The 16,946-nt window shown below is 42.5% G+C and overlaps 1 protein-coding gene across 2 annotated transcripts in view; it reads left to right on the top strand.

Annotated features, from left to right (window-relative positions):
- vti1a (vesicle transport through interaction with t-SNAREs 1A) overlaps positions 1-16,946 on the top strand; it is a 156,738-nt gene that overhangs the window by 47,489 nt on the left and 92,303 nt on the right. For both annotated transcript variants that reach the window (XM_083787104.1, XM_083787105.1), the window contains exon 5: positions 3,158-3,242. In XM_083787104.1, the coding sequence (XP_083643230.1) occupies positions 3,158-3,242 (85 nt within the window). The remainder of the gene's footprint in view (positions 1-3,157; positions 3,243-16,946) is intronic.

Here is a 16,946-nt window from a genome sequence, read left to right as displayed (position 1 = left end):
ATAGAGACACATGGCCAAGCTGCTCAACATTGCCACTTTAGGTCCAGCGGTATTGCAGCTGTCCGTTCTGAAACGGACATACACACATACATAGGGACAGAAACACAGCTGTTCATTGGAGCGGTTGGGCACCGCTCAAAAAGTAGGGGACATGGTATAGACCCCTGGTGGACCCCAGTGAACAAAGTATATAGGGTTTAAGTGGTTAAAAGGGCCATCAAAAATTCACATGCAAAGCTTGCCTTGGCAGCCTTTGTTCTATAAACCTTCCCCGTGGACATGTAAATGAGGTCAGGTTATAGAAGACAATGTTTTGCCAAATATGTCAGGTCATGTGTGTACATTGACGTCACGTTTAGAATAGATTCTTGTCGGAACGTGTGTTCAAGCAGTGAATATCTTGAATAGCTGTCAATTCCTTTTGTCGTAATTATATTGTACTAGTCCTTACCCGTTGTGAGATATTTGCCCCCCCTTGTGGCCGTGAAGGGTACTGCGCCCGGGTGCGTTTGTAATTGACTAATAAATAAATTAATAATCATTAATGTGTCAAATCGTTAAGCCCTCCATATGCATATGGTCAATGCCTGTGTGAAAAGTGGGAGTGATTGGTGCAGGCAGTAAGGAGTTACGGCACTGTTTCTGACAGACAGACACACAGACACACACACGGACACACACTCAGACATTCGGTTAATTATAGTATGATGAAATGAAACTGAATGAACCGTGAGGGTTGAAAAGCAAGCTTTGGCCAGCCTGCAAATCGTCGCTGTCAGATGGAAACCTTGTGTACAGTAGGCTACTGCATGTCCAAAACTCTTACCTTTCATGAAATGGAAAAAAGAAGCACCTACATCCATATGTAGTTATTATTTTGTCAAGCTTTTGTAATACTTGGTCAACCTCTTTCAATCTGGCATCCCTATTTTGGACATGTCATTTCAGGCAAACATTTAACACCCGTGTGAAGTGAGGGGCACTTATCATACATCACCTTATTCCGGCCAATCACAATTTGCATCCTCACTTTTAAACAAATCATCAATCAATCAAAATACACAATGGCCCACACTATACTACTTCTCGGTCATGTTATACCGACGCAAATAATATTAACGATAATTATATACATAGTCCATTAGCCAAGCCAATTAGAATTTGTGTCCTCCCCTTCGTCTTCAATGTTTGTGTTTACAACATGCAAAGCTGGCCATTCATTGTCAATGGATAATGTCTTAGGATAATGTTTGTGTTTACACAAACCCTCAAAGCTGGACATAGGAGGGGCTATCGCCCATCAAAAAAGATTTATACAAGGTTTCTGCCCAACAGCCGTAACATGTTGCGTGAATGCTCGTTGATACATAGTAAAAGTAACGTGTGCTGAAATGCAAAAGCAGTTAAAGAACCCCATAATGCCCCATTCATAGATAGAAACAAGAGACCAAACTCAAAGCTGTCAGTTTACAGATCCGACCTTTACTCGTCACTATCTGTAGCAGCAGAGACGAAAACCATGCATCTTTTGCTTTGGTATCGTTAAAACGACTGTGGGATTGGTTGATGTTCCCTCTGCTTGTGATACAGGAGCTAGCACCTTGATACTATACAAATAACTGCATCTTTGAAAAGTGATCCAATTGCCCGCTCGATTATTTATGAAACACAACGCTAACCCTCAGTATGCTCTCAGAACTCCACGCTTTCAATGGGCAGCCTTGTCAATTGTTGATGGCTATGAATAAGCCAACATAGGCAGACTTTGGGAGATGTTCCGTGAGTCATGTATCATGAAATACTGTTTTGCTCCGCTACACAACTTCAAGTTCTAGGGGTTGTTGAGTTCATTTGCTAATGGTTGTGTCATGATTTTTTTTATTATTAAAATTATAAAAAAAAACTATTTTGTATCCTTAAAGAAAATGATTACATTTCCCATCTATAAGATCTGCTTTTGCTTAGCCGGTTAAATAGGTGTTGTTGTTGACTTGTGCATGCATACACTGTGGGGTTTGAAAGGGGTTTTGTTTGGGGAAACCTTGCAGCTCAGTGGATGCTGTCCCTTTTCATTCATGGAGCAGATGTGAAAATATACAAATTTTGAAAGTTAACAACAGTGGGATGGTTAACAATGTAGACGTGTTGTCATTGATAGCAGACATATTAAAACACAGCTTTTGTGTGTCAGCATGTGTTGGTCAAGGATCTTGCACCCGCTAGCCATCAGTTGTACTAACCTCTATCTGTGACCATGAATGTGCTACAGTAGCGGTCTTTATCGGATTATTCAGGTACTTATCTTCCAATTATGAATAGAGCTGATATACAGATTTGATTTTTAACTCCCAATAATTCCTCCTCAATTTAAAAACCATCACCTTAGACATTTGTTCTATACCCCAGCCCCCCTTCTTTATTCTTTCCATGAAAGCTGCAATTGAAAATGTATAAAGTCTCATTTAGCGTGTCCCGTCCACCTCAACTTTGCCCTCTGTGCAAAATGTGAAGTAATTAATGTTTGGAGCTGTGAGATGAGATCAGGAGGAGGGACGATCTCATGAATTAACCATATTCAAACTGATGTCCCTATTTTGGTATATGTAATTATTTTTTCATAATAAAATATAAAGTAGCAACTATAGCAGATCTATAAGCTTCCAATGCACCACAACATGATGCATTGTAAAGCTTCAACTTTGGCTTTTTTGTGCAACATGTCATACAATGAAGAAGTTTAAAATAGAAAATATGCCTTAAATGGTTAAAATAATTGTGAAGGAGGGGGAAGGTTGGAACCTTGCATTCCTCTAGTTTTCATGTCTGAACCATGGCATTAACCATGCTTCATTTACAGTATAACAATAAATAAAGCATGTATTTTATTTATGACAATAAACAGTAGATCTACAAGCTATTGTCTAGTAAGCGACACCATCGTAAGACGGACTATAAACCAGGCTTAACCCATTCCACGTCATGTGTTTGGTATCCCATCAGCATAACTGTCGCCCCAAGACGTGTTGTTGTGTTTTTGGTGACTGTTGAGATGTTTCTCTGAAATGTTCCCCTGGGGCTTTCACAATCATCTTTTGTTTTGTTTTTATTTTTAAAAAAATGTTTTTTTTTCTCCCCCTCTCTCCCCATTTTGTTGCAGAGAGCACATCTGTTGGACAACACAGAGAAGCTGGAAAGGTCATCGCGGAGACTGGAGGCCGGCTACCAGATAGCGGTGGAAACAGGTAATGCGTGGCCCGCCGTTTGGGATTGGATCAGGGAATGGGGGTTGAGGTTGGTGGCTGCGGTGGTGGCGGGCGGGTATATGAGAGATGGCAGTGGGGGAGAGTGAGCGACAGCAAATTGTCTTGCTCATATGCGAGGTGGAGAGGGTGGGGTGGAGGAGGGGAGGGGGGGTGGGTAGATAGATAGAGAGAGAGAGAAAGGAGAAAAACCTCCCGCCTTGACGATGGGTGACATTTTCAGGAGCACATCAAAGGTGAGAGAGAGAGAGAGAGAGAGAGAGAGAGGGGTGAGGCGACAGATCGGGCGCCACATCTCCTCGCTCCCGAAGAAAATTCATGCATCCGCCTGGGTGTGTGTGTGTGTGTGTGTGTGTGTGTGTGTTTATAGCACACAGACAGAGGGGGTCCATGGGAAAAAAGAAAAAAAAACGTCAGCGTTGCTCCAGAAGTTCCTAATTCTGAGAAGGGGATAAAATATTGCTGTCTAAATAAATCGACCATAAAAACACACACATGCACACGCGCACACACACAAAATCATGTATTGTTTCGTCTCATTATCAAGGTTAGTTTTAATCTTTGAACAGGAAAAGAAAGGCTCATTTGGATCTTAAATAGATTTAACCAGTTAGTGTTTTTTTTTTTTTCTTTTTACCCCTGCGTTTCCTTCCTGACAGTCACATTATGGAGGCAGTGTATGGTATTCCTCAGAGAGGTATCAAAGCTCATTCTTGAAGTATCAACCAGCTTTCTGCGGTTTCCGCTGTAGTTTTGAAAAAGTTTGTCAATTTACACTATAATGGCGGGGTGGCTGAGCATGTGCGACATCGACACATTTAATAATTCAAGTTCAGGAAGGAGTTTGCGCACAGACCGCCGACTTTTGATGTTCCCCTCTAAGTCGCACTCGCAAAAATTCATAAATACAATCTGCATTCCCTGCTTAAAAATGTTGTTTCATTTGTCTTGGCTGATCCAAGCAGCACGGTGCCATCCCGATTTCTCCAGTGTGTCAAATTCTGCAACAGCCCAGATTTTTGATTCCACCCCAGTCACATCTTTCAGTCGAGTGGCTGGGTTTGATGTTTTGTCATACTTGCCTGGTTGGTGTTAAAAGAAATGGGCCATGGACTAACAGTTCTCAGTTCCTCCCGGTCCTGGCGTTTCCCCCCTATGATGACTGCGTGCCCCTTGACCCTCCTGTCACCGGTGGCCGTCTCATCCGCTGTGTGCGCAGCAAACTGAGAACAATGTGCGTTTATCCCGCCTCGGTTCCAAACACTCGGCTTCGCCCGCACCAGCTGTGGGGCGTATTTGGGCTGTGGCGGGGAAGCTTTGCCCTCCGTGTTTAATCCACCACCCCCACCCCCCCCCCCTCTCCTTCACCCCGCTGTCGATACCAGCCCTCCGCTCAGATGCACAACCTGAAATGGTGAAGACTGCGGGGTCAGCTAGGGAAGAAAACTGCAAAGACGCAAGGAATATATACGGCCGTACACGGCTACACGCCAGACCCCTAAAAGCCTGATACATCATTGTCTCACATTCAAGGAAGACACGCAGCATAAGACGTAAAACAAGAAGCTATATTCATCCATAGGACCGGTGTAATTTGTCTCCTGTTCATCTTTCTTATAATAACTATATAGTCCATATTTCTGCTCCTCCGGCCCTGTCCCCATACATAGTTGCATACTGTATATTTATTCTAGTGAGTATCTCAACAACAGCACATCATAACACTTCCAGACACGGGCAGGAGGAAATCCCACTCTATTTAGATCATAGTCCTGTTATATTGTTTATTGTACAGAGACAGAGAAAGTACACTGAGGGCTGGGATCCGTTTCTTTGCAAGCTTTAAATGGTTCACTTTCATAGTTCAACAAAGAGCTCATTTAATTCCCTCTCGTGCGCCCGCAAATAAAAAGCCTTTATTCCCACCCATTACGAAAATGGCAATTGTTTCCCCCGATAAGCTTTGGGTTTTCAGATACAGTTGTGGCATCAGAAGAGGTCAAACTGAAATAATTGGAGCATTAAGTGTTTGTCCAATCAGACATTCTGTAGTCGTAGTGTAAATACTTTCCTCGCCGCAAACCTCAGCTCTCCGCAGACTTCTAAGCGCCACACTTTTAGCAAAGAGCAGTTGTGTGTCGTTATTTCGCAGTAATTCAAAGTTGCATTCCAATCCCGCGATGACACGGTGGCCCTTTAGGCACTGTAATTGACCAACAGGAGAAGGGGGTTGGGGACTTAAGGACTGTTTCTTTTTTAGATCCTGAACAAAGAAATTGCGTTCCAACTTTCGCTTAGCCCACCGTTGACTTTGACATCGACAGTATATCTCTTAATGACCAAGAACAAAAAAGCCAGGGTGCTACTAGGTCACATTGAAGAGGGAAAAGAAGTGCGCTCTTTGTTCTAAGAGTTGATGAATCTTCATGCGGTATAATCTTTCCTCTATCTAATGTTTTCTCATTTTTTTAATTCCCCTATATCTCCATTGTATTTAGCGTAAAACAAAGGCTCACCGAAAGCAGCGAGTATCCTCAGAGGGATATGGAGGAGGCTATGTGGACGCAACGAGCTATATGCCACATGTGCCCCAGAGAACCACCGCTCTGTTTGTCTCATAAATAAAGTATAGAACTTCGTTAGTGGAGGGCACCGAGTTAAAAGAGCAGGCGCAGCAACATGCTGATGCAAGGGCTAGCCCAGTTAAAAGACAGCCTTAAACCGAGAGGGAGGGTAAGTAGTTACCCAATTTAAACGCATTTGAGTCACGGGTGTCTGAGAGGCCCAAAATGCCAAGGCGGGACTCTGCGTTGTATCAAAGGCGTGCCATGATTTTTGAATGATTTATGATTGCTTGTTTGGAAGCAGATGGCATGTCAGATAAGACACGTGAGTTTGCAGTGATTAGCGTTCTCCCTTTTTTGATTATAACCCATTGAAGAGCTTGAGTGTTGAGTGTTATACGCAGGTTGACATTGCACTGCATTGGAATTGCTTTTAAAGCAAAGCAAATTTGCACGTTACTTTGTATCGCATGTATTTTGTTTACAGTACGGCTGCAGCACCAGGTCACTGAATCGCAATAAAAGCAAGATGCTTCATGGTGTCACTGTCGATACAGTTAATTAGTGTGGTTGCCCAAAGGGCAACCAGACTCTAGTAATTGTAACACTTTATTATTATTATTATTATTTACCTGGAGTAAGACAAAGTTTGTCGCAATACTAGTACCACAGTTTTGACTGTACGCACTTGAGCCATATGTCAAATTGACCGGAAAAATCGTGTTCTTGTGTTTTGCTAAGAGAAATGTTGTATAGTTTAATTGATATGAATTTATTAGTGAATAAAAGTTCCCATTGACTTGAATGGGAAAATGCGAAAAATCACACTCAAGTATTTTTTCTCTGAGACTGTAAGCACTATAGTTACAAAACTTGGAGGATAAATTCATACTTATCACTAAAATTATTTAACCTATAATTTTATAATTTTATCGGTCGGCCTCATGGTGGCGCTATAACTTTTGAACTACGTTTTTGCTTATAACTCTTGAACCGTAGGTCGTAAAATCAAAATATTTTTTTCCCTGGATCGCCATGATACGTTTTCTGCCATTTTGAATTTTGTCCAAAACACACTTTTTGCTTTTCCTCCTACATATTTTGTCCAAATCTCACAAAAATCTGTACATGTGATCTCTGGACCTTTCCGATGAAAACTCCACCGGCGGAATTTTGATAGTGCGTATCGTTCGGCCGTAATCGTCGTCCGAAGTTAGTAGGATGGGCCTATATCACAAAGAATGCCATAAATCACGAACGGAATGTCCAATCCATGCCAAATTTGAATCACATGTGTGATTGGTGGTTCAATCAACCAAGTTCTAAAAGCATCCATAGGGGGCGCCGCAAATGCGAGAAATGTAACCGTTTGTTGCAAAAACATGAATTTTGGGGGTTAAATCCCCTCTGAATTACTTACACATGATCTAAGGTGTGACTTGAAATTGTAATTGGCTGGCAATATTAGTGGGAGGGGCATATGTAAGCCACTGCGGCAACCACACACTGCAATTTTTTTAAATTGCGAATTTTCTAGTTCCCTTTATTGCTGGTGCCGTTAAGATGTATGATCATTTAGTTAATTGTCAACACCTACTCTTGCCTTACATTTAGACTCTCCATTTATACATTAATATGACATCAAGTCATTACTATCAGTGTGCTGAGAGCTTGAACACAGGTATGAGGGAGGACTATTAATGCTGGCAGTTTAGTCTTTTTATTAACATTGGGCACTGAATATTTAACCACTTAAGCCCTTCATCGTATGACGAACAGCGAACATGGCCGATCTACAAGATCACATGCGTCACATCATGACACGTTGTGATCTTGTAGATCGAAATTTGTGGTTAGAGTACTGTAATAATTTTCTATGCTATAAAATCATCCTCTTGTTTGTACCTATTTTGTAAGCATTTGGCTTAACAAATCAATTAGCTTAGATTGGCAGATGTTGGATGAATGCCTTTATAAAACATATTTCCCTCCATGAGAGTTCAGTAGACATGCATGCACGCACACACACACACACACACACACACACACACACACACACACACACACACACACACACACACACACACACACGCACACACACGCACACAAATGAAACTCAGCAGGCCAAACAAAGATGCAGCTGAGAAAAAAGGGAAAACAAGATTAAAAAAAAGCTACTTTGCATTTTAAAGGAGGTTGGCGACAAGTCCGAGTTCGCTTCCCAGGCTGCCGGTCCTGGCGTCGGGGGCCCAGCAATCGATGGTGGAAAATGAAAACAGCTCATTAGGGATTGATTTCAGCCCCGTTTAGATAAGCAGAGCGGGTCGGGGCCCAGCCCCCAGGGTCCCCCGGCTAGCCCAAAGTTCACGCCATGCCAGGTAGAGAGCAGCACCGCAGGCCATCAACTTTATTAGCACAGAGATAAGCTGATTAGACCTTGTCAATCAAAGGTGCCAATGACTCAATCGAGATCCAGGGCCTGCCTTTCTCTTTCTCTCTCTCTCTCTCTCTCTGTCTCGCTCCCTCTCCCCCTCTCTCTTCTCCCACTCTTGCGATCTCTCTTTTTGTGATAAATCATTGAAGCGACCAACAAAGCCGGCGAGCCATCGCCAGGCTAAGCTAAGCAGCCCTGCAGTTGTCACCGAGGCAGACGCACGAGGAGCCTGTGATGATGTGACAACTATATTAAAGAGTACATCAATTTGTTTTAGAGCGGGTTTGATTTCCAACTGCAGTGGTATTAAAAGCGAGGGGGGGGGAAAGAGGGGAGGGCGAGCGGCTGTCGTCGCTTCCGCCGCCGCCGTCAAAGGCGATTCCAGCGGCAGAGCGCGGGGCGCCGGGGACAACGGGAAATAAATAGATAAATGATTGGGGAGGAGGTGGAGGGGGGGGGGGTGCAAGATAAATAAATAAATATATTTTGTAAACATAAAAAAAAAAGAAACAGTTCTCTCAGCTCCCTTTTGAAGCAGAGCGTGGCTTTGAGACTTGCTGGGAGTCCATGGGCGCTGGAGTGGCCCAGTAACACAGTGTTCGCTTGTCCCCGACTCTCTCTCTATCTCCCTCTCCATCTTTATACGTGCTCTCTGTTTCTCTCTCCCACTCGCTTTATTTCTGCCTCTTCCCTCTAAAGATCAGTCTTGATGGTTCTTTTGGTGCCGGGCACCAAGTGTGACGCTCGCTCTTCAAACCCCTGATGGCGAGAACTTAGGATATGACATAATAAAAGCTATATTTAGAAATACGCCAGGGAGTTATTTTAAGCACTGCGCTCCCTTGTCGATTTAGTGCATTCATTTTAAAATGAATGCACTGTAAAGTAAATTAATTACGTTTTTATAATTAATCGTGGAATCACGTCTTAATAAAAAAAAGTTTAACACCGAAGAATGAGAAGTGTTTCGTTTGGAATTGTTATAGGTTTTTTATTGTCAGCACAATAACTATATTCTTTATCATTACATTTTTTCTCAGTTTTTATTATTGCTGAATAATGAGGACAACTAATTATAAATTGAAATATATATATTGTTAAACAACATCATATTATAGATGTTTATGAAAATATTTGTGGTCCAGGCAATTGTAAATTTACAAATAGTAATGCAAAAGTATTATTTCTACAATATAAATTGGTGATTAAAATATAAATCACTGCAATGACTCAAATAATTACATATAGCCATAGTGATTATTTTTCATGTTAACATGCAGTTGGATTTCCTCTCACTACTCTCTTTAGTTTTTCTTTCTATATTCACTGTTCTACAGTGTATTCTGAATCTTTCAGTGAGTTCTTTTAACATTTCTTTTTTTATAAGGACAGTTTGCTAAAGTGGTTTTCCTTGAGGTATAGAATTATAAATGGTTTAGCTTTTTCATGGGCTGATACAACTGAATGTTGTATTGTGTTTCAAAAAGAATATGGAAGTTATTCAATAATTGTTTGATTAATGAGGCTTAGAGCCTCGACTTTAAATATTTCACAGCTCGAGTTTTACTGCCGAGGAGAAAGGAGGTCTTTTATGAAACACATTTTTAGGGGAGGAGCTTGTTTGTCTTTTTTTTACAGAGTAAAAAAGAGAAACTAATTATAAAAATAAATCCTATAATTTAGCTTGAAACTATATTTCGGGAAAAAAAATATATGCTCTAACGTATAACATTTTGCTCTCAGAAAATCTACCCACGGGTGAGCTGTTTATCGGCAAAGCCCCCCGGCGGATGAAAGGCGTCGCAATAATGATTTTTTCTCTCCTAATCGGGCCTTGTCAGCAAGGCGTCTTATCGTGGAGAGGAAAATGACACCGATCCTATCGAAGGGCCCGGAGTCCGAGTCGGCGGCAGCGTGTGCCCCCCCCCCCCCCACACACACACACACACGTACTCCCCCAATCACGGCCGGCCGCGGCCTAGCCATATCTAGCGCCGCCACAAACGGCGAGCGTCTCTTTTTTTCACGTGGACTTCAAAAACGGCGCGAGTCATTAAAATTGCACCCGCGTTCGGCTGCCGGGGATCAGCCGCGGCGCTGCGAAAATGGAATGTGGGAAGAGGAGACTCGCTAAATGTGCTAATTCTGTCCTCACATGTTTACGGCTTAATTTTAATCTGTTTGAGGGAGGAGGAGGATGGGGGGGAGGTGCGGCCAATTGGAAAGGGGGATGTGGGGAAAGCTTCGCATTGCAATAAATCGCCATTATCTTTGACACCATAGGACTCAGCTGTTCCCGAGGATTTAGGGGTCCACTGGCAACAGTGTATATCGCGGTCGCAATGAAAACGGTGTTTACGCTTGAACTGCGGTAGCTAAGGTGCAATTGTGAGCTTCAGCTTGCACAGACAAAAGGGCCCAGACCCGCGCACAATAGCCAGCTAGCATACGGGCCCTCAATGGAAGAGCTGAACCAACATACTTGAGTGTGTGGTTTGTGTGTGTGTCTGTGTGCGCGCGTGCGTGCGTGCCGCTGTTTGCCCGTGTCTGTGTTTTTATTTATTTATCCCAGTGCATCCGCAGGTGTTTGTCGCTGGAATCATGATGTTGGCTTAAGTTAAGTGGGGCTTCAGCAATGGCAGCCATATCAGAATGCATTGATGGAGGTGTTTGTTTGCGTGCGGTAACACTAACCTGTCGCTGACTGCAGAGAAAAGCCCCTGCTTTAGAGGGGCCCTCCCAGTTAGAGGCTCTAGCATGCGTCTGAGTCCACACAGTGAGCGCTACCAGAGATCACTTGCATTAACAGAATACACTGGATTCTCCTGTAATTAGACCTTTAGTCAATTATTTGCTCCAACAAAGCTCTGGATTATATCAACATAACTAGACGCTTTAAGTAATGATCCAACATGAAAGCTCATTGGTGCTCGCCGGCTCCGTTGAACATCAGACAACTTTACAAAGAAAAAAGGCTTTTCCTGCTAAGAACATAGGATCACCTGTATATAGCTCAAATTAAACGCAAATGTATATTTTAGCACGGTTTCAATAAAACATTCCGATGTTGAAGATTGATCTAAAGTTTAACTTTATTAGTCCATATTCTCATTAAACGGCACACCAAATGATGCATTGATAAGGTTGTATGTAGTTATATAGGTTCCATCCTTATCTCAAAAGTCCTACACACCAGTTGCTGCTACGTAATATTCTGCCACTATATCTTAAAAGACAGCTTATTGGCAACCTCAAATCGGCTTATTTCTTTTTTTTGTTGTTGCTATTTTGTGGTCATAATAACTAGAAAGATACCCCCTGCCTCCCTGAACGCACAAGAAAAAGTGTAGCATTGACCTCTGGCTGACACAGAAAGAGATGGAGGGGGGGGGCAATCACACAGAGAGAGAGAGAGAGAAGAGAGAGAGGGAGAGAGAGAGAGAGAGAGAGAGAAGGAAACGGGAGACAAAAGTGGGGACTATGGGCCCCCATGGGCGATTTAAAGAGCCCCTAGTACCACTGAGGCATTGAAATATAAAAACAAAACAAAAGAAGGGATTGAAAAAAATGAAGAGACTCAGGGGGAGGTTGGGTTTGTGCAACCACGCCGCTGTCTATCAGAAATATTAATTCTGTGCTAAGGAACGACACACAGGGCTGACAGTGGATCGAAAGGTGGCTGAAAATCAGAAAGTGAGGAAAACGGAACGCGGCTTGCAGGAGAAATAACATCCGTCGTTATTTGTAGCACTAGTTTCCCTTTTATTTGATTTGTCAACAGAGGTCAACAAAAGCCAAAGCCCCACTTTGGCTTTTATTTAGCCAGCGTATACTGCCTTTATGCCTTATTTATTTTATGTATTTATTTATTTATCTTTTGCAAGTTCCAGTTATCATATCACTGATCTGAGCATGCAGGCAAACACCTACTGTGCAGTGTGATGCATGCTGGTAATGACAACTGACTTTGAGTCAAATTATCACTATACTAGCAGAGTATCGTGTTGGAAATGTGTCAAGCACAGACCATTTTCTGCGGCACTAGACATTGGAAATGTTGCCTTCAGTTGGGGATGGGGCTAGGCAAATGCAGCAACATGAAGTGAAGGACTTGGAGGAACAAACATAGAATGGACAGATATTGATGCTGAGGTTTCTACGTCTACACTGCTGCTACCCATAATAGCCATTCTGTTAGTTGTTCCGTACAAGAGTGTCTTGATGTGTTCACAGTGTATCAGCACTGTTTCTGTCAGTGCTATTGGCAAAATCTGCCTTGCACTGGTGCTTTTCATACAGTATGTCCACATGCTGATATAGTGGATTTGTTATAGATTCTCGCATAATATCTTCATTTTTTTCTCCAATAGAAAAAGGTTTTGTGGAATCATACAATTTCATTTTTAGAGGGCAAATTGCATTTGGCAGTGATGTGATATAGATGTACTGTATCTTATAATGATATAGACATATAGTAGCTTTTACAGAACAGCATCGGTGGAGGTTTAAGTTTCTGTTGAAAGTTCCGTCACATTAAAAGCTTAACAAAAAATGATTTTGTGGCTGTTATTGACATTTTCCTTCTTGAAATGTATTGTGCTCTGGCGTCCAATTAAACTACCGCAGAGAAAAAAACGAATGTGTCTGGATCTTTCAGTCAGATAGCGCAGGCTTTTCCCCACCAACTTAAACAGTGTCTGAAGAGTGAGATGGAAAGAATGAGAGGGGGGACAACATAGCTGATTATGACCAGAAGGGTGAAAGGGAACATTGCCTGTCCTGAGAAACAACTAATCTTTTCCAAACGCTTAATCAATTACATCTCCCACAGCCTTGCAGATACCATTTTTGATTTAACAAGCTCCTAGGAACGAGGGTAATTAATATTAGCTTACTTCTAAGCTGTCTGCTCTTGGCATTTGAATACAAGTGGTCCCATTGATTGTCCGTGGCGGGCTATAAGTTATAGCATGCAAAATTGTGTATGTAGAGTGTGACATTAAATTGAAATACTAAATAGGGCGAATTTGTCTCAATGAGAAAAACAGATGCAATGTGAGCTTTATCTAGTTTCCTATTCAGGTTCATCTTGGGACACTGGTTCATTAGAAGTTTATTTAATTTAATAGTTAATACATTTTATGGTTTTGATTTATCACCGCCGAAGGTTGATTAACCACAATAATAACGTACAATAAACATATCAATTGTAACCATGTGAAATAATTCAAATTCTGTGATGGTTGAGTGAGTGTAGCAACGTGTTCTGGTCAGTACTCAGTATGGTGCTGGTAGTTAGGTAGGTAGGTACAGAGTGGAATAGTATTAGAGTGGCAACACTAGCGCTGACTCCCATTGTAACAATGGAATGCGGAAGTGCTCATTCTATCTCATTGGGATAGTTCCAATGTTTGGAACTATAGCCCATATGCACACGCTTTGCGGCTAGATCAAAGCTCTCTTACTATTCCACTCGGGGAGTCGGGGTAGGTATACGTAGGTAGAATCAGGCTCATGACTCTCACAACAAACACCAATACCTGTGATAGATCCCATGTCAACATCAGTGGTGGACAGTAACAAAGCACATTTACAAAGTACTGTACTTTACTTGATTATTTGTATTTTTTTATACTATCTGGGTTCTTACTTGTAAAGATTTGGGTTTTTTAGTGACTTGTTTTGTAATTTTGGCGTGACTGTTAGGTATGCGTCTAATGTTTTCAAAAAGCTGTGCAAACGAGTTGGGCGCGCCCCCTAGTGGTCTGTTTGCACTGACTCAAACATTAGAAAACCACAAATAGGCCCAGGCCGTAGCGTAACGGTCTGGGCACCGGACTGGTAGTCCAGTCGCAGTGTGCCGCGGGTTCGACTCCCGGACCCGACACGGCCTTTACTGCATGTCATCCCCCATCTCTCTCCCGTTTCCTGTCAGCCTACTGTCTGTCCCTTCAAAAATCAATAAAAGGCGTAAGCCGCAAAATAAATATAAAAAAAAAGAAAAAAAGAAAACCACAAATAATTGATAAAAGATAATTTTCAATGGATTCTGTTACTATTGGGTGTGCTAAATTCTAGAAAGGCATTGTTTTCAAGATGGCGTCCACGATGGCTGCCGGGAACTAATACCTATCAACTGGGATTTAATGTGTAAAAAATCTAACAATTGTATGCACTTGGTAACTACTTTTGGATTTTGGCATGATGTTAGGTATGGGCATAAGGTTTTCAAAAACCATCACAAACTAATTTGGCTCACCCTAGTGGTCAGTTTGCAATGAAACCAATATATCAGGATATGGTTGAAACCCCAAATAATTGATAGAGATAAGAGATTTTTCAATGGATTCTGTTACTAGCCTATTGGGTGTGCTAAATAACATACTATGAAACTTATGAAACTATTTATTGTCTAGGATCGTGATTATGGTTGTCCATATGTCATTTCCTTATTTTAAATTATATATTATAGTAAAGTGATGAACTTTTTTCTGAACTTACTCCACTGTCCTAGCTGTATGTTTATTTCCTTTACCCACTTAGTCATTTTTTGTAATTTTTTGTGAAAGCATCAACTTTTGATGGTCAAAAAAATTGCAACATGTTGGTGCCAATGTAAGACAAACCCTAACACTAGTAGTAACTACGCTGGCTTGCAAAGGTAAAAAGAAAAGTAGATCCAGTGGTGTGTGCATGAATAACTGCACATCACCATCTGCTGCTCTCACTAAGACCTGCATGGCCTTATTTACTCAATGTGCTGTGTGTGACTGGTCACAGGTCACACACACACACACACACACACACACACACACACACACACACACACACACACACACACACACACACACACACACACACACACACACACACCTGCATTTAATGTAGAACTGCTGTCAGACACAAACATGTGGCCACCACTTTGACAGTGAAATGCTAGGCAAACAGCAGGCACAGTAATACAGAGGTGTAATGATACACAGAACAGTCAAGTTCCCATACAGTAGGATGATTAATTGATTCACCACATAAGCCCTATGTCTATTTTCTGAAGATTCTTGAGTGTTTTTGAACATTTTCGGTAATGTGTGAATGTTTTCGCCAATAATGACTTGCCCAAAATAGGGACTTAGGGGGTCATCGTACATCGTGTCACTTGCATTAGGAGAACTGATCTACAGGTAGCCAAGCGACACAGTCGTACTTCGTAGTATAAACTAATAGAGAGGCCAATATAGCAGTCACAATTTATGAAGCCCCCTGCTACCCCACAAGACCCACAATTATACTGTACAAACGACCACAACAGCGACACAGAAGCGTTCTGCGTCTGTCCGCGCTGCACTCCTCCTCAGTGGTAGCCCTGAAAAGCGGGTACATCCCACCTCAGCCCCCCCACCCCCCCCCCCCACACACACACACACAAACACACCCCAGTCAAAGGAGCTTTCTCCTTGGCCTTCCCCTTGCCTGTCGGAGAAGGGAGGCCTCCCGTTTCAGAACACCCGGGGAACATGAAACGGAGCCGGGCAGAGATGTCAGCTGGTCACCCCATCTGCCAGTCAGTGGGATGGTAAAGCTTTTGTCCTGGGGGGTATCCATAGGAGTGCTGTGTGTGTGTGTTTTGTGTGACTTTGGGAAGGGACGGTGTGCATCATCGTTTAGGCAAAAAAAAGAACAATTGGCCACAGGCAACCCGGCTGTATTTTGCTGCTTAGGTTTGTTACACGGCAGCAGAGCTTGTTGTGATGTTTTATATTCTGTCGGCTCAGTCCTTTCATGAGAATGTTGCTATGGGGGAACTAGTAATGTGTCGATGCTTGAATTTGAATTCTTGTCCATATAGGATGCCCATATTTTGCCAGCAAAACCATCAACTAAAGACATATACAGTAGCCCTCTGTTTTCTGATGAGCGTAAAATGTCTGTGTTGTGTAAAGTGACACATTTTATTTTTTAATGCCACAGGGACACAAATATATACGCGTTCAAGAACTGTCCTCAACAATTTCACACCTTTCTCTCCCTTCTTATGGAAATCACAGTTGGCAGAGGCGCTCGTCAGAATTCTAAGTTGCTTGGAACTTCTTTCTCTGTCCTGCCACCCCCACCACCGCCACACCCGCTAAAGAATATAACCTTGGCAGTGTAAACTGCAAACAGTTTGACTCCCATATAAATGAAGTGACGTGCATAGTGGATGGCAAGCCGGCCGCCTTACTGGCTGGCTCAATCCAGGGGAAAATTCCACCCGTGCATTCTACCGTTCGGTAGATAGGCCGCGCCCTTGAGCTACCGTAGGGGGAGACGCTGCCTGCTCTGTCTCTGCAGAAGGTGTCGAATGAAGGGCTGTGTGCGCACACAGACACACACACACACACGCGAGGTTTAAGCCTTTGGACGGGTCTGTATAAGCCCCAGAGTTCCTGAAAAGAGGACACACACAGACATTTAGTTTTGTTTTTATTGTTGTGCTTGCCGAGGATATCGGCACAACAAGTTAATATGGCCGTGTGCTCATGAGCCTGCGTGCATGAGCCCTTGTGAATTCTTTGTGCACGTGTTCATTTTTGAACGATGGGTGATTTCACCATCAGCTAAAATTCTAATTTATAGATACAAAGTAAGCCCATGTCCAGCGCCGTAATAATAATTTCTCCATGTCAACTCCGACTGCGGAACGGCATG

The sequence above is a fragment of the Protomyctophum parallelum genome (genome assembly GCF_964188405.1).
Source record: "Protomyctophum parallelum genome assembly, chromosome: 17".
Lineage (NCBI taxonomy): Eukaryota > Metazoa > Chordata > Actinopteri > Myctophiformes > Myctophidae > Protomyctophum > Protomyctophum parallelum.
This window is presented reverse-complemented; position numbering and strand designations above follow the sequence as displayed.